The 22570-nt window shown below is 38.9% G+C and overlaps 1 protein-coding gene across 1 annotated transcript; it reads right to left on the minus strand.

Annotated features, from left to right (window-relative positions):
* Nucleotides 1–622: 622 nt before the first annotated feature.
* On the minus strand, nucleotides 623–22189 carry LOC120781838 (protein ANTAGONIST OF LIKE HETEROCHROMATIN PROTEIN 1-like). Its single transcript, XM_040114059.1, has 3 exons — nucleotides 22083–22189; nucleotides 1030–1216; nucleotides 623–970 (listed from the first exon to the last, which is right to left on the minus strand). Exons 1-3 carry the CDS (start codon nucleotides 22187–22189, stop codon nucleotides 623–625), a joined length of 642 nt encoding a protein of 213 aa, XP_039969993.1.
* Between the last annotated feature and the right edge of the window lie 381 nt (nucleotides 22190–22570).

The raw sequence follows: 22570 nt of genomic DNA on the forward strand, positions 1-22570 counted from the left end.
GAGCAGCAAATAAGCTTCACGCGGAATTAATTCAAGTAGCTATGAATGCTGTCTTGCAACAAGATGAAGAAAATTTATCATAATATGTTGATTTATAAATACAAATAAATACAATTTATTTAAAGATTATGAAAGGTGCATATATTCTGTTAAGTGTCTGCTTTGTTATATAAATTTATACTGCCATGGCAATTCGCCGTCTGGTGACATGAAATAGTTTTCAAATTCTTCACGGATAGTTTTTGCTTCGTTGCTTATGTAGGAAATTGATATATCCTCTGTGGCGCTTTCAAAGGTAGGTATGGAAATATTAACGCGTGCACCTTCAATAATATTTCCATCCTCAGTGCAGCTATCTACCAATCCAGTAGCATAACTTATATTTTTTGTCATTAAAAATTGTAATGCGCAACATGCTAACGTCACTCTCGTTGTTTTATTTGGATTCAGCTTTATTGGTCGTGAAAAGATTTCGAAGCGCTTCATCATGATTCCAAATGCGTTCTCGACTACTCTCCTAGCCCTTGATAACCTATAGTTAAAAATACGTTTGCTACCAGATAAAATGCGACCAGGATACGGCTTCATCAAATAATTTTGCATTTAAATGCATCGTCTGCCACTAAAACAAAGGTACATTCATTTCACGACCTAATAAATGACGAGGAGGTGGTAAATTTTGAGAATCCGTATCGAGGGCATGCTGCAGAGAACATTTACTGAAAATACCACCATCTGAAATACGCCCGTTACAGCCGACGTCAATATACAAATATTTATAACTGGCATCAACAACTGCCATAAGCACTATGCTGTGAGTTCCTTTGTAGTTGTAAAACGTACTTCCTGATTTTGCTGGTGCGATCATGACCACATGCTTGCCGTCAACTGCTCCTATGCAGTTAGGAAAGTTCCATAATAAATCGAATTTCGAAGCAACTTCAGCCCATTCTTCTTTTGTTGAAGGTATCTAAATAAGGGGAAATATGAAAAATATACATATGGATTTGGTAAAGTATGTGTTCCTACCTTCAGGTAAGTATTTCGAAGTTGACTGTAAATCGCATCACAAACTTCAGGAACAAATTTTGAGATAGTGTTTGGGACAATACGGAAAAAAGCTGAAAGACTTTTGTAGCTATCGCCCGTGGCCAAAAAGCGGAGAGTGCAGACCAAACGATGACTTGCTGGAATAGCTTCACGAAAACATGTATCTCTTTTTTTAATAAGTGGGGAAATTAGCTACAGTAGCTCATTAAAATTGTTTTCGTTCATTCGCACGTAATTTTTAAAAAGAAACTTTTGATTATCAACTTCTCGAAATTCACGTAAAGTCGTTTCATATGCACCATTAGTATTTCTTCTTTCCAGCCAATTTCTCACCCAGATACTACGTTGTTTAGGATTTGTTTTGCGTTTTTGATGTTTCTTTTTCAGCTTTAATGTTGCAATAGTAAGAAGAGCAACTGCAACTTTTTTCTTCTTCAAATAATCCATGTTTTAAAATAAATAAAAACTGTTGCTGCAAACAGCTGATTGAGTACAACAGTGTGACCGCGTTGCGCCGATTATCGTAGCAGAATATTTAACGCCGATATGCGCCAATAAAAAATGACACAATATGCGCCGATAATGTGACTGCTAGAAATTGACTCAATTTTGTTTTGGCATTTTGCGCCGATGTAGACCAATAAAAATCGGTACAAATTGTGCTACTTGCGCCGATAGTGGGACCCGGGCTTATGACGCCTGCTTGACCTTTTGTTTTGTATCGGAGGTGATACAATTTTTGTGCATTAGATAATTTTGGGTGGTTTATGTAAACGGCGGTGAACATGTCCCGGAAGGACGGCCATTGTTCATAACCCCCATGAAAAATTTCGGTGTCACATGCGGGCATTTGAGGTGAATACCTGAACTTGCCTCTTGGGACTGTGTTTGTGGTAGCTCTACTCTCAGTTGTGGATTCGGTGCGATTGACCTTGTTAATTTTAATTGATCAGAGATCATGGCTTTTGTTTCTTCATATTGGTCAAGACAATTTTCATATTTGGAGTAAGCCGAGGTTTTGAAATTTTCCAAAAGATCCGAATCGTCCGTTTCTACAATGGCGTCATAGGCCGCTTGGAGACGTGTCCAAAAATTGTCAAGGTTTTGATTCTTGATTTCTAGTACCGATTCAGAGTTATCTAGAATCGGCGAAGATGAAAATCGAGTACAGTATCGTATTAAGCTGTCACTCTCCGATAAAAATTTAGCGTACGAAATATCTTTACCCCGTTTTTGTTTTGTAGCACCTTGCTTCGAGCGTGTAGCTTCTGCCGGTGTACATGAACTTTTTTCATCCGAAATCATTTTTTGTATTTTTAGGAATTGATGCGATTTAGATTCCTTTGAATCTGTGTTCATTTAGATGAAAATGGTAATATATGTATATGTATAATTTTTTTCTTCGATTTAAGACAAACGTATAAATTTTGAGAACCGTAAAACTCTTTCAAGTCGATAACAGCGTTAATTTCTGTTAAAACTAATAAATACGCGTTTTTTCAGTTTTAGCGTTCGCACGGTTGTATGTAGTTTATATTAAATTTTTAATTATGTATATGCGGACTTATCTGAATGTCCTTGTTTGTGCACTCGTTAAAGAGGTCACTTTGTAACTATGCATGCACGATATGTGCTCAATTCTGTGCATGTAATATGCGTAAAATGTTTGTATGTAATCCTGATTGTTCTATGACGAAGAACAAGAGGTAGTTGCCGATATGGACTTTGAATATAAGTATGTACTATGTGAGTATGTACAGATTAGTACATATGAAAATATTTATTTATTTATTTATCTATGTAAATATATAAATATGTATATATGTATGTATAGATTTCTAAAATTTTGAGTATAGATAATTAGGGTTTTCATAAGTCTCCTAAAGTTATAAGTTATAATGATTCGAAAACATATCATTGAGAATTGTAAATGTGTAATCTCATTTTGGTATGAAACCCAACAAAATTTTTTTTTTAACAAGTGTAAAACTGTATAATTTTACGATTTTTCGATGCTTTACGACGGGTTGTGAATACCCCAAATATATGTTATTATAAATATTTATTTATTTATATATGTATGTACTATATATAAATTTTAATTCCGCGTATGTATTTTGAAGAGCGCAAAAACCCGAAGTATACGCCAAAATGAGAATGATGAAATGGTGTTGTTCCTTATTATTTTCCGCGCCGGTATATATATTTGTAATATAAGTGAATGTATATTAAATATATCTATGTATGTATGTTTGAGTTTATGTTGGATCTTTAGCCGTTTTTATGCTTTAATCTGCCAGCGCTTAATTATGTTACGCAATCCTGCTTATTGCTTCAGTAAGCAAGAGAGGCAACTAAAAGTTTAGGTAAGTATAAACTGGAATGTTTATACACATATGTATGTATACATATCTTTCCTTTTTTTCGAAGAAAAGCTTAGCTCGATTTATGTATATTTAACACTACCGTTCTGTAGGACTTCAAACCATTGCCAATATGGGCTTCAAACATACATACATACATATTCATATACATGTACTGTGATAATATACTAATGGCAATCGATACGACTCACTGGTACTGAAGTTCTGGGGGGCGTAGGGGTCTCCATACAGGTTTTGCCTTTATCTGATAAGCTCTGCTCCTCGTGTCTCCGCAGGTTGGGTTAGGTGAATATGTTGATTTATTAAAAAAAAAAAATTTTTTTATTTTTATAGTTGATTTATTGTGTCACTGCACTTTTCCGAACATAGTTATTTTTTTTGTGTAAAAATTGTAACTGTGTTTTTTTTTTTTTTTTGTTTCAAGCGCATATATAAATATACTGCTTCTGTGTTATTGTCCGTAACTGTATATACATATACATATATGTATGTATATCCATGTATACAATTTTTTGTTTTACCGCACATTTATAAATTTGTTTTCCGTTGTTTCGAGGTTTTTAATATATATATATACATATAGTATATATTTGTTTTTTTTTTTTTTGTTTTGAATACCGCACACCGCTAAGAATTTCCACTATTCACTTTTTAACCGTTTTGATTTTAGTTTTCCGCCACAGTGCCTTTCCTTTTATCTCGAGGGACCATATTTATTAGAATACGTAATTTCTTTTGAGCACACGCTTATAAGTTACTCCTTTCAAATCTCGTTTCTTCACCAAACTTTCAAACAGCACTTCCAACTTTAAAATTCAAACTTTTCCTTTTGCGCTCTTGTTGAGCTATATAGGCTTTATTACTTATCACTTCAATTTGCAAATTTTACAATGTCTTCTTACAGTGAATTATATATTTTTACACTTTACGCTAATTTAGATGTTAATTAATGTATCCACAGATTTTAGAAATAGAGCGTTGGGATAATTAAACACGTTTTAGGTTATAGCACTGAATAAACCTTCTTTGATGCAAAATTTAGCACACTACACCAATTTCTTTCGCATATAGCGATACTAAAAGTTAAATGTCACCAAACCAAAGTTAAATGTATATAAACCGGATAAAAGCCGAATAAAAAACGAATAATCTCTATATATAATGACCGGATGGTGCAAAGGATGCAAAGTTAAAAAAATGTTCAAATAGACGTAGCGGTGCGCGTGTGTATCGGCGTGCGTGACTTCTAGAACAGTGTAGAACAAAAGCCGGCACAGCGTCACCTTCTCTTGGGTATAAAATGAAAAACGGAACAAAAACAGTTTGATGTGGAGAGTGTTGTATTCAATGCTGCCTTTTTTCCTGATTGGTATGTTGATGCAGAGAACTTAAAAGTATACATAGAGAAGGTGCAAATCGAAATCTGTATGATGGTTCGATTGCGCGGCTAACAGAGCTGACAGAATTTGTCTAAGGAATTCGCCGTGCTCTGGCTATTTAGCAGAATTGAGCACTTTCAGTGGCAGAAATATATGTAAAATGACTGAGAATAAATAAAGAGAATTGCTTTGTAGAAAAATATACAAAATATATAAAGTCACACAGAGAATGTTAAAAAGCATTCTCTGAGTGACGTATGCATGCTTATATTGAATTATATGAACCATTATCACATGCGTGATTACTTTGTGTTATAAGAACCATTGTTTTCCGAAAAATGGTAAAAATTTTATGTTATAAAATTAAATAAAAAATAATTTTCAATAAATTATTATTTCAAAACTTATATTAATTTCGACTATTATAAAATGAACTTAAATGTGCTCATATAAACACTTCATTCATTCCTTTCATTTCTTCAAAAAAATTAATGACCTTCATGAAATATGCATTTTTGCATTATTTCGTTATCATTTCCATATTTGTACCAATAGAATTTCATGGCATACACATATATATGTACATATGTACATACATATATTATTTCTTTGGCACATTTGTCTGTATGTTTACGAAAGCAAATGCGAGCCACATACATATGTACATACATTCATAATAGCAAGTGTCGCACGCTTCTTTCGCATCTCCGTTGTCACGGTCAACCAATGCCCGAAACTTGCGTTATGTCAAAGAGTCAAGTGCTGAACACATTGAGCGCGAATACACACGTTCTTATGGACACAGTTATATAGTTGTGAAGCTGCCTCAATAAATGTGTCCCTAAGAACGTGTGTATTCTAATATTTAACAAATGTCGCTTGCAGTCTGTCGCGCTCATTGTGTTCAGCACTTCTGTGATGATAGAAAATCCAAGCTGTGCCGAAAAAAATAAACGAATGGCCGCCAATCGTCACCGTTTCCCTTGCCGCTGTACAGCTCCGCCTACAAACCAGCATAAATATGTATGAACATGTATGAGCTTGCATACATATCGACGCAGATTTTTGCGAGTCACGGAAAAATATTTTAGACAAATATTGTAAATCGACAACGGCTATGTTGCCACTTTTGTCACTTCTTTCTGTGAAGAATCATCAGAAAGTTGATCAATTTATGATTTTTAGCTTTTGCCATCGTCGCGAAAAGACGCTTGTTGGCGAAGGCATGCTCGGGGAGATGTTACGGCGTCTGTTTCTATGAATAAAGCGAGGTCACTTGTGGAATTTGCGCTTGCGTTTATGAATGAAATCGTTTTTGTTGTAAAATTTACTACATTTGAGCTTCGCCAATTTGGCAGCCATATTGACTTGGCGTGCTTTTGCTATTTAGACAATTGTTGTTTTTGTAGAACAATGCTTCAATTTTTTGTTGGCGACATATTCACATGTGTACACATATGTATGTTTGTATGCTTGTGCGTTATTTGTTCGGCAATGTATGCAAATATATGTACATATAAGTATACTTATATGACAGTATGAACATGCAGATCAATGCGCGCGCATATAATACATTATATTGATAAGTGATAAAATCATGATTTGAATTTCTGAATGCGCACATGCGTATACATACATAATAATATTATGATATGAGCATGTGCAGAGACATAAGATTAATATGATACAAGATGAACATACATGCATATATATGTACATACATACATATGTATGTATATATTGTTGTGATAAATTTAATTTCTATTAGTAGGAAATATAATACAAAAATATTTATTAGAATAGTATATTATGTAAAAATCAAAGAAAATTATTAAATATGCAAGTCCAAATTGACTATAAATACATTCATACAAAATATACTCATATCATAATTATGTTTACATGTCCATATTGAATTGCCGACGGCAAAACGCAAAAGCATACATTGCGATGCCCAAGTTGAAAGAAAAATTGAAGCATGAAAGTATCACAATGCTGTTGTTGGCAGCATCATAAGGAGCATGCATACATATATTTATGTCTCTTCATATTCTTGTGCATGTGAGACAAGAACATAAAAAATTTGTTTATGTTCTCTGTGTGAGAGGTGTGTTTTGTACACATTTTTCGCTGTTCAAAATGAAATAAAATATAAACGAAAATCAAAACAAAATTCTTCGTTGGGAGTGTATTTCTGTCTCTTCCTATTCTCTGCTTCGGCATATGTATATGCCATGTCATCATATGCCGTAAATACAAATATTTCTGTCTCTTCATATTCTCGATTAGAATATGTGAGAGAATTGTAAAAAATGTTAAAATTGCGAGGCGGAATCCGACCAACAATGTTAACAAATGCGGCGAATTCCTTGATCTGAATCTATCAAATGTTCGCAGTCGAACCTGCACCTTCTCTATACTTTTAAGTTCTCTGGTTGATGTGTGGAATATGGTATTCAATGCTGCCTTTTTTCCTGATTGGTATGTTGGTATGGAGAATGGGGTATTCAATGCTGCCTTTTAGTTAAGTTAGTTCGGGCGACTGGAGTTCATTTCGACAGAGGGCATGCACCTGGAATGTCTGGTCCATTAATTGGGAAGGTGCCGCTGCCCAGCTGGTTGATGTCCTCGTAAAAACAAAGGCTAACATCACCGCCATCCAGGAAATGCGATGCATGGGACAAGGACAAAGACGAGTAGGTCCTTGTGACGTTTACTACAGTGGCCATATAAAGGAGCGCAAATTTGGTGTAGGATTCGTGGTGGAAGAGAGACTCCGTCGCCGAGTACTATCATTCACTGCGGTTAATGAACATCTAGCCACAATCCGCATCAAAGCGAGGTTCTCCAACATATCGCTGATCTGCGCCGACGCCCCGACGGAAGAGAAGGACGATGTGACCAAAGATGCCTTTTATGAGTGCTTGGAGCGCACTTATGAAGGCTGCCCGCGCCACGATGTCAAAATCGTGCTTGGCGACTTTAACGCCAGGGTGGGCAAAGAAGGTATCTTTGACACTACGGTCGGTAAATTCGGCCTCCACGACGAAACATCCCCAAATGGGTTGAGGCTGATCGACTTCGCCGAAGCCCGAAATATGGTTATCTGTAGTACTAGATTCCAGCATAAGAAGATACATACATCAAGCTACCTGGCTGTCTCCGGATTGAAAAACCACCAACCAGATCGATGATGTTGTGATAGACGGAAGATTTTAGATGTGCGTGCGCTCCGAGGTCCTTACATCGACTTGGATCACTATCTTGTTGCAGCCAAGATTCGCACCCGCCTCTGTGCAGCAACAAACGCACGCCAGCAAACACAAGGAAGATTCGACGTCGAGAAGCTGCAATCACAACAGACAGCCGAACGATTTTCTACTCGGCTTGCACTCCTGCTCTCTGAGAGCACTCGTCAACAACTGGATATAAAGGAACTGTGGGACGGAATTTCGAACTCCTTACGTACAGCTGCAACCGAAACCATTGGTTTTCGGAAAGTGCAAAAGAACAGCTGGTACGACGAGGAGTGCCGTGTCGCAGCGGAGAGAAAACAGGCTGCCTACCTCGCAACGTTACGATCGACCACTACACGTGCGGGATTGGATAGATACCGAGAGTTGAAGAGGGAAGCGAGACGCATTTGTTGACAGAAGAAGAAAGAGGCCGAAATGCGTGAGTACGAACAGCTTGATAAGCTGGCCGACAGGGGTGATGCTCGAAAATTCTACGAAAAAATGCGCCGGCTTATAGAAGGTTTCAAGACCGGAGCATACCCTTGTAGAACCCCCAAAGGTGATCTAGTTACCGATGCCCAGAGCATACTTAAATTATGGAGGGAACACTTCTCCAGCCTGCTGAATGGCAGTGAACGTACAACACCAGGAGAAGGCGAACCCGATTCCCCAATCGATGACGATGGAGCATTGTTCCATTGCCCGACCATGAAGAAGTTCGAATAGCAATTATCCGCCTGAAGAACATCAAAGCGCCGGGGGCCGATGGATTGCCGGCCGAGCTATTCAAACACGGCGGCGAAGAACTGATAAGGAGCATGCATCAGCTTCTTTGTAAAATATAGTCTGACGAAAGCATACCCAACGATTAGAATTTAAGTGTGCTATGCCCAATCCATAAAAAAGGTGACCCCACAATCTGCGCCAACTACCGTGGGATTAGCCTCCTCAACATCACATATAATGTTCTATCGAGCGTATTGTGTGAAAGATTAAATCCCACCGCCAACAAACTGATTGGACCTTATCAGTGCGGCCTTAGACCAGGCCAAACAACAACCGACCAGATATTCACCATGCGCCAAATCTTGGAAAAGACCCATGAAAGGAGAATCGACACACACCACCTCTTCGTCGATTTCAAAGCTGCTTTCGGCAGGACGAAAAGGAGCTGCCTTTATGCCGCGATGTCTGAATTTGGTATCCCCGCAAAACTAATACGGCTGTGTAAACTGACGTTGAGTAACACGAAAAGCTCCGTCAGAATCGGGAAGGACCTCTTCGAGCCGGTCGATACCAAACGAGCTTTCAGACAAGGTGATTCCCTATCGCGCGATTTCTTCAACCTGCTTCTGGAGAAAATAGTTCGAGCCGCAGAACTAAATAGAGAAGGTACCATCTTCTATAAGAGTGTACAGCTGCTGGCGTATGCCGATGATATTGATATCATCGGCCTCAACACCCGCGCCGTTAGTTCTGCTTTCTCCAGGCTGGACAAGAAAGCAATGCAAATGGGTCTGGCAGTGAACGAGGGCAAAACGAAATATCTCCTGTCATCAAACAAACAGTCGTCGCACTCGCGACTTGGCACTCACGTCACTGTTGACAGTCATAACTTTGAAGTCGTAGATAATTTCGTCTATCTTAGAACCAGCGTAAACACCACCAACAATGTCAGCCAACAGGTGCTACTTCGGACTGAGTAGGCAATTGAGAAGCAAAGTCCTCTCTCGACAAACAAAAACCAAACTCTGTAAGTCACTCATAATTCCCGTCCTGCTATATGGTGCAGAGTCTTGGACGATGTCAACAACGGATGAGTCGACGTTGCGAGTTTTCGAGAGAAAAGTTCTGCGAAAGATTTATGGTCCTTTGCGCATTGGCCACGGCGAATATCGCATCCGATGGAACGATGAGCTGTACGAGATATACGACGACATCGACATAGTTCAGCGAATTAAAAGACAGCGGCTGCGCTGGCTGGGTCATATTGTCCGGATGGACGAAAACACTCCAGCTCTGAAAGTATTCGACGCAGGACCCGCCGGGGGAGGCAGAGGAAGAGGAAGACCTCCACTCCGTTGGAAGGACCAAGTGGAGAAGGACCTGGCTTCGCTTGGAATATCCAATTGGCGCCACGTAGCGAAAAGAAGGAACGACTGGCGCGCTGTTGTTAACTCGGCTATAATCGCGTAAGCGGTGTCTACACCAATTGAGAAGAAGAAGGAGTTCTATTGGACTTGTTGCCGTTCGTTTAGAAAGAGCTGTCACTGGCGTTGAAACATCGGCATGTTCGTTGCATGCGTCTAAGGACCTAGTTGTGTTCGTGCGTCTCGTATCCCTTTCTGCCTTTATCTAGTTTCGGTGCAGGCTACCGATAATATTAAAGAGTTCGCCTAGCTCGGATATCCCGTTTTTTACATCGGTACCTACTTATATTCTTCTGTCTTAACATTGCCAACTTCATTTTTTCAGGGTAGCGCTGAACTTTAAAAAGGCTTCATACTCTTCTGCTCTCATCTTCCGCATGAATCCCTGCCTTGGAGAGTTGTGTCCATTTCGTAGCCCTCGGTCGATAGCCGGCGTCCTATTCCTTATCTCCCTGTTTGCTTTCGCTGATTTAGGAATAGAGGACCCAGTTTCCTCCACGCAAACCGTTTAGATTGTCCTCTCATTTCCCATATGTGGCGGCGAGGGCAAAAAAAATTATTCTTTGTCTTCGGAAGGCATTCTATTCGTCGTCCATTCGTCCTTTTTGGTTTAGTACTGGCGTGTTGTTTTCGTTGTTTTCTTTGTTCATGTTATAAGAGTCCCCGCTTCAAGCCGCTATCTTCGCTCGATTGTACGTTGCATTCTCGGTTCCTGTGGTTATCTATGCATTGCACGGAGGCCACACGGGGGTTGACAAGAAACCTTATGGGAATTTGTGTTCAGAGCCATTTTATTTTGTATTTGAACATTAAATAATTATTGATTATGCTATTTAATTGTAGCTTATCTATATACATATATAAAATTAAGTGGCAAAACTTCCTGTTCGCATACTCCTCCTAGACGGCTTGCCCGATTTCAATGAAATTTTCAGGGGTGATTGGGGTCTGTTTGGAGGGTGCACATAAGAAATTTAATGTGTGTAACAAAAAAAGAAACAACTGGCGGATGTTTACAATTAATAAAAAACATTGACATCGCATGTTGATCGTTTTTGCCTGTCATTCGTTCTTTCTATGTATGACTGTCAAGCTAACAAGACATACAGAACGTAAGTGTTCCGAATGCACTGAGTGTATAAAAAAAATGTTTCAACATTGAGTGTATTTTTCTCAGATTTCAACGTGATTAATATTCTGCGTACAACACAAAGCAAGTGAGTATTGTTGTTGTTTCATATGTGATGCCATGCGATTCGATTGTCGCTTGAAAATGCGCGGTGTGTGTAAAAAAAAGTGTTTCAACATTGTGTGTTTTTTCCAGATTTAATTCCATCCATTTGCTACATTTATTCGAACTGATTTTGTGTTTTTCTGCTGACCGTGCAACACACACAAAGCAAGTGAGTATTGTTATTGTTTCGTAAGTGCTTCCATGCGGTTCGCAAATACACTGTTGGTGGGTCTTATTGCATATGCGTGTGTGGGTAAAATACATAGTTTAAGATGTAGTTTTAGGTTAATTTTTCCATTTTTATTTATATACTTCAAATATGCATATTTTTATTTATGTACTTCAAATATGCATACTCTGGCACGACCACCGGGGACAACACTAACTACCCTTTTCGAGTTGTGTGAAAACGATGAATTTGCAAGAACATATTCCGAAATACCACAATATTTCACTTGCAATCCATCATCGAAAACATTTCAACGACGAAAGCAAGGGGAGCGTGTTGACGGTTATCCAAATGTCCGTAAAACCGATGCCATAAGACGCATTTACACCATCCATCCGAACAACGCCGAATGTTTTTATTTGCGTCAGCTATTAGTCAACGTGACCGGACCAAGATCATTTGATGATTTGAAAACTGTTGACGGTCAGTTGTGTGCGACGTATCGTGAAGCATGTCAGCGATTGCATTTGTTAGAAGATGATATGCATTGGGACACCGCACTTCATGACGCATCACTCACATCTCATCCAAAACAAATACGCGTACTATTCGCCATAATAATATCTACATGCCTTCGGTCACATCCGCAATAACTGTGGAATAAGTACAAAGACTGCATGACCCAGGACTTATTAATTTTGGCGCGTAATCGAGCATCGGACGCAGACTTGCTATACATATACATTACAAATGTATAATTCTGCTTTGATTTTGGTTGAAGATCTGTGCCTTACAATTGCGAATAAGGCATTAGCGCAACTTGGCATTACTGCGTACTTGGAATTGCGTGCTTTCATACAAGCTATCATTACCAAATTGAATATTCAGAAGAAAAATGCTTATGATAAGATTATACGAGCGGTTGACAATAACGCCGGTGGATTCTACTTTTGCGAGGAGCTGGAATAGTTCTATGGGATCAGTGCCAAATGGCTAACAAAAAGTCATTAGAAGCATTCAATAGAACAATGCAAGATTTACCCCAAAAGCAACAAATTTTTGGCGGAGCATTAGTCTTATTATCCGGCGATTTTCGGCAAACTTTGTCAGTCATTCCTCGATCAACTCCTGCCGACGAAATAAACGTATGTTTAAAATCGTCAGTTTTGTGGAGACATGTTCAAAGGCTGACTCTTACCATCAACATGCGAGTCCAATTGCAAAATGATCGATCCGCAGCGGCGTTTTTGAAGCAGTTGTTGGACATTGGCGAAGGCAAAATACCAATCGATGATACCGGTTTGATCACATTGCCGAACAACTTTTGTACACTTTTACAATCGAAAAAAGAATTGATTGAAAGTGTATTTTCGAATATTGTTCAACATTATCAACGCCACGATTATTTAAGTGAACGCGCAATATTGGCACCGAAAAATGTACACGTCAACGAAATCAATGTTCTTAAGTGGACGCACGGACGGACGTACAGACTGACAGTTAGCCGGATTTCAACTTTTCTCGTCATCCTGATCATTGACACTCAGTCCTTTTTTTACGCGTAAAAATGGTTAGTTTTTCAATATTAACTGACGAATTGGATCCGAATATAAAAAATATCGCGTATAACAAAATATACGCGCAAAAAAATATTCAAAAACAATACAATAAATTTCAAATTTCAGACTTATGATTTATTCATTCATAACAAAATAAAAAATAAAAAACAAAAACTGTATATAAAATAGAAGAAAATAGAAAATAGGTAGATTTATTGAAAAAACTGCTGTTTAATCACTGTCATTATCCGTAGTTTAAATTATTCTTAGCCGCTTATTTTGATGGCCGGCACTGATATCACTAGAATTTGTACCAGAATCAATAGTAAGAACTATGGATTGATGTTCTGTTTGACTTAGCATCTCCGACTGAGTTTTGCACCATAAATTCAGTTAATTTTGTTTGAATGCTTCTTTTTGGACCCTATAAATTCCGATGTAGTTCTTTATATCTTAACATGCAGAGACTCAATCCTTTTTGAAAAATTCGTGCACGTTCGGCATCAGTATCATTTGCTACAAAATAATTTTCCAATTCTGCTGCAAGTTTAAGCCCAAGCAAAAAACGAAAAAAAGCAATCGCGTTAAAGTGAGAAATTCGAGTAAAAAAAGGAATTTGCGCTGCAAAAAAAACCGCGTTAAAATGAAATAGCGTAAAAAGAGGTCGCGTAAAAAAGGACTGAGTGTATATATAACCTTATTTCTAACTCGCTGAACTTTAGGTGATACGTACAACTGTTAGGTGAACAAAACTATAATACTCTGTAGAACTGGTTGCAAAAGTATACAAATAGAAGAAAAATAAGTAAAGAAGGGCTAAGTTCGGGAGCAACTGAACATTTTATACTCTTGCAACTTTCAAGGATCAAAGCCAGAGAATTAATTTAATGTGTGCAACCAATCATATAGGGTAAAGTCAGCCGGATGTTCAAAAATCCTAATATTAGTTATATCGGGGCTAGGCCAAGATTACGCTCAAATTTATCTAATTGAGGCACAAATATACACTGCTATGGATAAAACGCGTCCTCTTAGTTTCATTGGGATAACTCGCATATTGGCCGATATATGCGACACAAACTCACCCGGAAGCCCGAAAGTATTTATATTAGGTATATGGGGGCTAAGGGAAGTCCGATTCAACCCATTTTTGGGGTCCACACGTTCGGTACCTACGGGCTGGAACAGGTTTCATTGGATTTCAAGTCATGTCATAAGGTGGCACAAACAAAAGGCATTAGTTGTGCAAAGTTTTATCCCATTATATTAATTCTTCAAGCCAAGTAGAATTTAAAATTATTCTATATGGGAAGTAGGTGTGGTTGTGGTCCGATTTTGTCCATTTTCACAAGGAGACATAAGAATGCAAGAATAATGCCGTACTAAATTTTGTTTTCACCAAAAAGTGGGCGGTGCCGCGCCCATCGTCCAATTTTCGCACCACCTCGCATTAAGCTTTCTCATAACATCTCGGTGGTAAAATTTAATGTCCGTAGCGTATTTATCTATTGATTTATCGCGCTTTTAGTGGTTTTTAACTGTACGGTTAAATGGGGAGTGACCGGGGTTATCCACCGACTTATCCATTTTCACACAGTTGGTAGAAGTTTACATAGTATTTCTACTAGGCTAATTTGGTTGTTTTAGCTTATGTGGTTTAGGAGATACTTATGTACATTGAAGTTGTTAAAGGGTGGGGCCACGCACACTTTGAAAAAAAAAATTTCCCACAGGTGCCCCTCGCTACTGGGATCCTCTGTACCAAATTACAGCTTTATATCTTTTTTGATGCTTTCATGGCACTTTATATCTTTTCGGTTAATGATTGTGGGCGTGACAGTGGTTCGATTGGGCCATCTACGAACTCAAATTTTTGTTTAAATTAAGGAACCCACTTTGATCGTTGGTGAAGACCGTGCTGGGAGACCTGTGACTTCGGCCGGCATTCCAATGCTTCCGCAGCCGCCCTATAGCCCTGATGTGGGCCCTCAGACTTTTTTTGTTTCCTCGCCTGAAAAGGCCGCTGAATGGCAAGCATTTTGAGATGACAGAGGGGATCCAAGCAGCATGCACCTGAGCTCTCAAGGCTATTCCGGAGAATGCCTTCCGTGACGCCTTCAATGCTTGGAAATCGCGCTACCAGCGCTGTATCGACGCAGAAGAAGCCTATTTTGAAAGTGTTTAAAGAATTGTTACGATTGGGTCTATAAATTTTTTTAAATCGATTCAGTCCTACTACATTCCGGACAAACCCTGTATGTTTGTTACTCTTTCACGACTAAACGACTGACTTAATTTCAGTAATTTAGTACAGTGTTAGTTAACACCCTGGGTTAAAACATAGGCTAAAATCTACTGCGTATCTTATTCCCATGGGAAAATATATGAAAATGAGTTCGCGGATAATGTATGGGGAAATTTGTAGTTAACTTTTTCAATCTAAGCACGATATTTAACTATACGCCCTATTTGTACATAAACTGTTCGCCAATATTGAAGATACAACAGACAGGTGCAGTTTTCATCATAATCCTAAGCGCGACAAGTCATCAGAAACAACGTTGGCCCGTTGTCGAACGCATGCAATTTAAAAATTTTCGTATTTTATGTATCGACTTTTAAACAAGGAAGACATTATCTGCATTTTTGTTTATTTTTGTTTGGAAGTTCCTCAAATAATAAAGCATCTTTAAAAATTTCGTTAAATAATAAGTAATCTAAAGTAAAAATATGGAGGATATTTTATTTTAAAAGAAGTATGTTAAGAAATATTCTGATAATAAAGAAACAGTATAATAGGTCGTAATTGTTGCTTAATGTACTTTGTTATTGGTATTAGTATGTATCTACCACCACCGTCAAATGACTAATATTATTTTGGGCTTGTTATTATTAAAAACTAAATTTTAAGCAGCAAAGTTTTGTTAAAAATTTTTCGTAATTTAAATATTTATATGTGCAAAAAATTATTTCATTACAATTCAATTGATTTTTAATACGCTTTTATTAGCTTCACTTGTATGTATGTAGTATGTTTGTTTGTAACTTTTTAAGTGGTACTGAAACCTAGTATTTGAGCGACACTGTAGCAAGGCGATAGTAAGCTTAAGCAACTCACCAAAAAGATGCGCTTAAAAGTATGCAACATCTATATAAAACTAGTTTTGGTAACATTTGAATAGCATATGTATATACTGAAATATATCTATGTATATCCGTAAAGAAAGTATACTTTATATAGATATAATGTATGTATATATGTATGTACATACATATAACCGCGCACCAGAAGAAATAATATCAAATAATGCAAAACGTGTGACATTTAGGTAATAAAAAAATTAAAACTTATAACAGAATTTTTGTAGTGAAAAAAAATTCAGACACTAGTTTTCAAAACGCGTCCGAAAAGCAACCGCAATAGAAAACTCATTTTTTTTAAACTTTGGCTGTCACGTCGATGTGAGCTTTTCAAAAATTGTCACCGAATCCAATGCCGGAGAATATGATTTTAGTTATATTCGTTTATATTTCACAATATTGGTAAATCTCATAAAAGAAAAAATAGATTCTTTCAATATAAAATAAGAATTCGTAAAAATTTAAAATACACAAAGAAATATTCTACCTACCTAATATTTGAACCCCTGTACCTGAAAAAATGGAAAATGAGACAACCCACTTACCTAGTTTCCCTACTTTTCGGGTCGACCACTTGAATTATAAGTGCTAGTCAAGAACAATAGAAATGGATTGAACCATGTTCGTACAGTTACTTTTTTGTCAATGAGAGGTTACGGGTAGATATTAAATGCTGCTTAATTATCGATTTACTTAACCAATACTACATGTCTTAGTTCATATTTTGATAAATTTGGGGTTTATCACATCAAACTAAAAAATTAAAAATAAATATAGTTTAAAAAAATAAAAAAACACGCTTTTAAAGCACATCAAACTAAAGTGAAAAATAATGATATGCATTGATGTTTGACGATGAATATCTCGTTAACGCTTAACTTAATCGAAAAATCTGAGGAGACCATTTTCATAGAGCAGTAAATTTCCTACAAAACTATGAGTTTCATCATTCATAATAATTTTTTTTCATTGAGTTATAAAATTCATAAGAAATAAAATTTTTTTCCAAAAATAATCAAACTTTAACTGTTAATATCTTTTAAACGGTTGGGTTTACGAAAAAATCATAGGAGACCTTTTTTGTAGAGCATTCAATTTCCTACAAAATCTAAAGAACGAGATATTTTTCAAGTAGTTAGAAGCGAGATATAAATTTTTCTATCTGATAATAAGAAAAAATAGAAAACTGTATATAGGAGGACCTTCCCGTTACAATTAAGAACTAGAATTAGAGGTGTCTAGGAACCTATTTTTCCGAGTACCAAACAAAAAAATTTTTTTTTCTTGAATCACCCTAAAATACATCTATATATATACATATATATAGATATATAAATGATCAGCAGGGCGAGCAAAGTTGAAATCCGGTTGACTGTCTGCCTGTCCATCCGTCCGTGTAAGCTCTAACTTGAGTAAAAATTCAGGTACCTCAAAGAAACTTGGTATGGGTTCCTTAGTACAAAAAAATCACTACCGCGCCCACAAATCACCATAAATCGAAAACATATAAAGTGCCATAACTAAGCACTAAACTAAGATATAAAGCAATAATTTGATACATAGGACCGCAGCAGCAAGAGACACCTATGGGCCAAACATGGGCCGTGGGCGTAACACCGCCCTCTAACAAGTTTAATGTACATGTCGGGGATTTCGTTCGTAGACGAATGCATTCATTTTTTATATCACTTAAAACTTTTATCTTATTTTAGTATAATAACTTCACTTCACATTTTTATTAAGCACAGCAAGTTCTGATCTTATCGATGTCACTTTTCGAACTTATTCTGCGAGGACATTGTGCCTAATTATTGCGCATCCCTTCATTGCTCTAAAAGTAGCTAATGGTTCCTGCCTCTTTTCTCTCTGTTCGCAGAATACGATCAGGCCTCACTCAGTAACAATTTATACATATATTCCTGCTACTAAGCTTATTTGCGTATTTACAATCTATAGTACGGTAATATATGCCGTCAATGCGTTGCCTAATTCAAATAACGCTCTGCCACATACAGTTACCTACAAAATATTAGCACTCCGACATACACACGTACACTGACATACAAAATACAAGTACTACCGCTCCCACACGGCCTTCCTGACAAATCAGACGTCCTCGTGTGTTTACTTCAAACCACAATGTTCTAACAAATTAGTTGTTATTGTTTTTGTTATTTAAAAACATTTCATTAACTTTTCTTCACACAAACTTTGAGGCTTCCAGACAAAATCAAGCAATACACAAATAAGCAAATTGGTTTCTTTATAACACTTCATAAATTCTTTTCATTAGTTGATAACTTGGCTACCTCAGGATCACGTTATTGAGATACAAGCCAATTATCATTTACCTCAGTGAATTCGACCTGTTTTTCAAATACTTTTTTTCCACACTCCTACATTCTTTAATCAGCGGATTCCTTGATAAAAAATTCAACGTGTGCCTTTTATAACTTTTGGTTATGCTTTTGTCAACTGCTGGGCATCACAAACAATGCAAAAGCAAGCTAAATAAAAAACACGCACACCGTATAATAGTCCGACCTACATTTAAGCAATAGGAAGGACCCTTGTTGACCTATTATTACTGTTCCGCTTCCCTTCACTATCTATTTGCACCCTGCGCCCACTTCTTCTTTCGATTATCTAATAATTTTGGTCGCTTCTCATTTTCCATGCACTTAATTTAGATTTATTAGCGTAAAGTCCCATTTTGTTGCACTTGAAATATCGTATATTGCACCGATCTATCACACCAGAATTGCTGGTCCAATCTTTCCTCAATAGCGACATTTTACCTGGAACTTGAACTACTTCCGCCTCGGCCGGTTACATATGCATCCTCTTCCGTATTACGCTTCTTAAAAGCGTAATCCTCCAGTTGTTGTAGCTCATTGCGGCTTATTACATTGGAGGCACATACCCAGTGTAACAAACTGTTATCGGATTACGCCATGTGTGCAAACTCTACAGACACTGCGATTTCCTCCAAGTCTTTAGTTTTCCACTTGGTTATGTTTGCGATAAATAATTGCAATAACCATTGTGATGCGCTGCCGTCAAGCGCTTTGCTCAACACTATCCCAAGTGCGCCGCCTTCGAGGGTATTTTCATCAAAAATCTGGTCCACCGTTGTACAACTTGCAGAGGCATCAATCGGGATTGAATTTTATCAAAGCAATGTGGACAGGCCTTGCGTCTGGTACCGGTCTAGGTATCTGCATGGACTTCATTATGTCCATTAGATTCCGGTGCTGTGCTTCTAGTGCTACGACGATCTGGCACGAAACTCGGCTTTTAGAATTAGCCGATCCCACTTCGGATGTCGGGGATTTCGTTCGTAGACGAATCCATTTTTTTTTGTATCACTTAACACTTTTAACTTATTTTAGTATATTAACTTCTTCTTCTTCTTAATTTGCGTAGACACCGCTTACGCGATTGTAGACGTGTTAACAACAGCGCGCCAGTCGTTTCTTCTTTTCGCTACGGGGCGCCAATTGGATATTCCAAGCGTAGCCAGGTCCTTCTCCACTTGGTCCTTCCAACGGAGTGGAGGTCTTCCTCTTCCTCTGCTTCCCCCGGCGGGTACTGCGTCGAATACTTTCAGAGCTGGAGTGTTTTCGTCCATTCGGACAACGTGACCTAGCTTCGTACAGATCATCGTTCCATCGAATGCGATATCCGCCGTGGCTAACGCGCAAAGGACCATAAATCTTTCGCAGAACTTTTCTCTAGAAAACTCGCAACGTCGACTAATGCGTTGCTGTCATCGTCCACGCCTCTGCACCATATAGCAGGACGGAAATTATGAGTGACTTACAGAGTTTGGTTTTTGTTCGTCGAGAGAGGACTTTGCTTCTCAATTGCCTACTCAGTCCGAAGTAGCACCTGTTGGCAAGAGTTATCCTGCGTTGGATTTCTAGGCTGACATTGTTGGTGGTGTTTACGCTGGTTCTAAGATAGACGAAATTATCTACGACTTCAAAGTTATGACTGTCAACAGTGACGTGAGTGCCAAGTCGCGAGTGCGACGACTGTTTGTTTGATGACAGGAGATATTTCGTTTTGCCCTCGTTCACTGCCAGACCCATTTGCATTGCTTCCTTGTCCAGTCTGGAGAAGGCTTAACTAACGGCGCGGGTGTTGAGGCCGATGATATCTATATCATCGGCATACGCCAGTAGCTGTACACTCTTATAGAAGATGGTACCTTCTCTATTTAGTTCTGCGGCTCGAACTATTTTCTCCAGAAGCAGGTTGAAGAAGTCGCACGATAGGGAGTCGCCCTGTGTGAAACCTCGTTTGGTATCGAACGGCTCGGAGAGGTCCTTCCCGATCCTGACGGAGCTTTTGGTGTTGCTCAACGTCAGTTTACACAGCCGTATTAGTTTTGCGGGGATACCAAATTCAGACATTGCGGCATAAAGGCAGCTCCTTTTTGTACAGTCGAAAGCAGCTTTGAAATCGACGAAGAGGTGGTGTGTGTCGATTCTCCTTTCACGGGTCTTTTCCAAGATTTGACGCATGGTGGAAATCTGGTCAGTTGTTGATTTTCCAGTCTAAAGCCACACTGATAAGGTCCAATCAGTTTGTTGGCGGTGGGATTTAATCTTTCACACAATACGCTCGATAGAACATTATATGTGATATTGAGGAGGCTAATCCCACGGTAGTTGGCGCAGATTGTGGGGTCACCTTTTTTATGGATTGGGCATAGCACACTTAAATTCTAATCGTTGGGTATGCTTTCGTCAGACTATATTTTACAAAGAAGCTGATGCATGCTCCTTATCAGTTCTTCGCCGCCGTGTTTGAATAGCTCGGCCGGCAATCCATCGGCCCCCGGCGCTTTGATGTTCTTCAGGCGGATAATTGCTATTCGAACTTCTTCATGGTCGGGCAATGGAACGTCTGCTCCATGGTCATCGTTGAGCGTTCATTGCCATTCAGCAGGCTGGAGAAGTGTTCCCTCCATAATTTAGGTATGCTCTGGGCATCGGTCACTAGATCACCTTTGGGGGTTTTACAAGAGTATGCTCCGGTCTCGCATTCGTAGAATTTTCGAGCATTACCCCTGTCGGCCAGAGTATCAGGCTCTTCATACTCACGCATTTCGGCCTCTTTCTTCTTCTGTCTGCAAATGCGTCTCGCTTCCCTCTTCAACTCTCGGTATCTATCCCATCCCGCACGTGTAGTGGTCGATCGTAACGTTGCGAGGTAGGCAGCCTGTTTTCTCTCCGCTGCAACACGGCACTCCTCGTCGTACCAGCTGCTCTTTTGTATTTTACGAAAACCAATGGTTTCGGTTGCAGCTGTGCGTAAGGAGTTTGAAATGCCGTCCCACACTTCCCTTATACGGAGTTGTTGACGAGTGCTCTCAGAGAGCAGGAGTGAAAGTCGAGTAGAAAATCGTTCGGCTATCTGTTGTGATTGCAGCTTCTCGACGTCGAACCTTCCTTGTGTTTGTAGGCATGCGTTTTTTGCTACACAGAGGTAGGTGCGAATCTTGGCTGCAACAAGATAGTGGTCCGAGTCGATGTTAGGACCTAGGAGCGCGCGCACATCTAAAACACTGGAGAATTGTCTTCCGTCTTTCACAACATGATCGATCGAGACAGCAAGGTGGCTTGTTGAATTTTCCTATGCTGGAATCTAGTACTACAGATAACCATATTTCGGGCCCCCGGCAAAGTCGATCAGCCTCACCCTATTGGAGATGTTTCCTAGTGGAGTCTGAATTTACCGACTGTTGCACCAGAGATACCTTCTTTGCCCACCCTGCCTTTAAAGTGGCCAAGCACGACACCGTGGCGGGGCAGTTCTTATAGGTGCGCTCCAAGCAATCATAGAAGACATCTCTGGCTACATCGTCCTTCTTTTCCATCGGGGCGCAAATCAGCGATATGTTGAAGGATCTCGCCTTGAAGCGGATTGTGTCGGCGACGGAGTCTCTCTCCCGCCACGAAGCCCACACCAAATTTGCACTCCTATATATGGCCACTGTAGTAAATACCACAAGGCCCTACTCGCCTCAGTGCTTGTCCCGTCCATCGCATTTCTTGGACGGCGGTGATGTCAGCCTTTATTTTCGCGAGGACATCAACCAGCTTGGCAGCGGCACCTTCCCAATTAAGGGACCGGACATTGCAGGTGCATGCCCTAATATCGTAGTCCTTATTTCGTTTGCCATGGTCGTCATCAAAAGGGGGGTCCCTCATCCGAGGCTTGTTGCGTCTTTTCATTGGGGTGTTTTTTTACGTGGCGG

Source organism: Bactrocera tryoni, unplaced genomic scaffold (assembly GCF_016617805.1).
Source record: "Bactrocera tryoni isolate S06 unplaced genomic scaffold, CSIRO_BtryS06_freeze2 scaffold_7, whole genome shotgun sequence".
NCBI lineage: Eukaryota > Metazoa > Arthropoda > Insecta > Diptera > Tephritidae > Bactrocera > Bactrocera tryoni.

Excerpts from the sequence above, each read along its gene's own strand:
- LOC120781838 (XM_040114059.1), bottom strand. The coding sequence starts at position 22,189 with ATGGAAAAGAAGGACGATGTAGCCAGAGATGTCTTCTATGATTGCTTG. Across the intron at positions 1,217-22,082 it reads TTGGCCACTTTAAAGGCAGG|AGATACATGTTTTCGTGAAG; the intron begins GTGGGCAAAGAA and ends TATTAAAAAAAG. Across the intron at positions 971-1,029 it reads TTCGAAATACTTACCTGAAG|ATACCTTCAACAAAAGAAGA; the intron begins GTAGGAACACAT and ends CCCCTTATTTAG.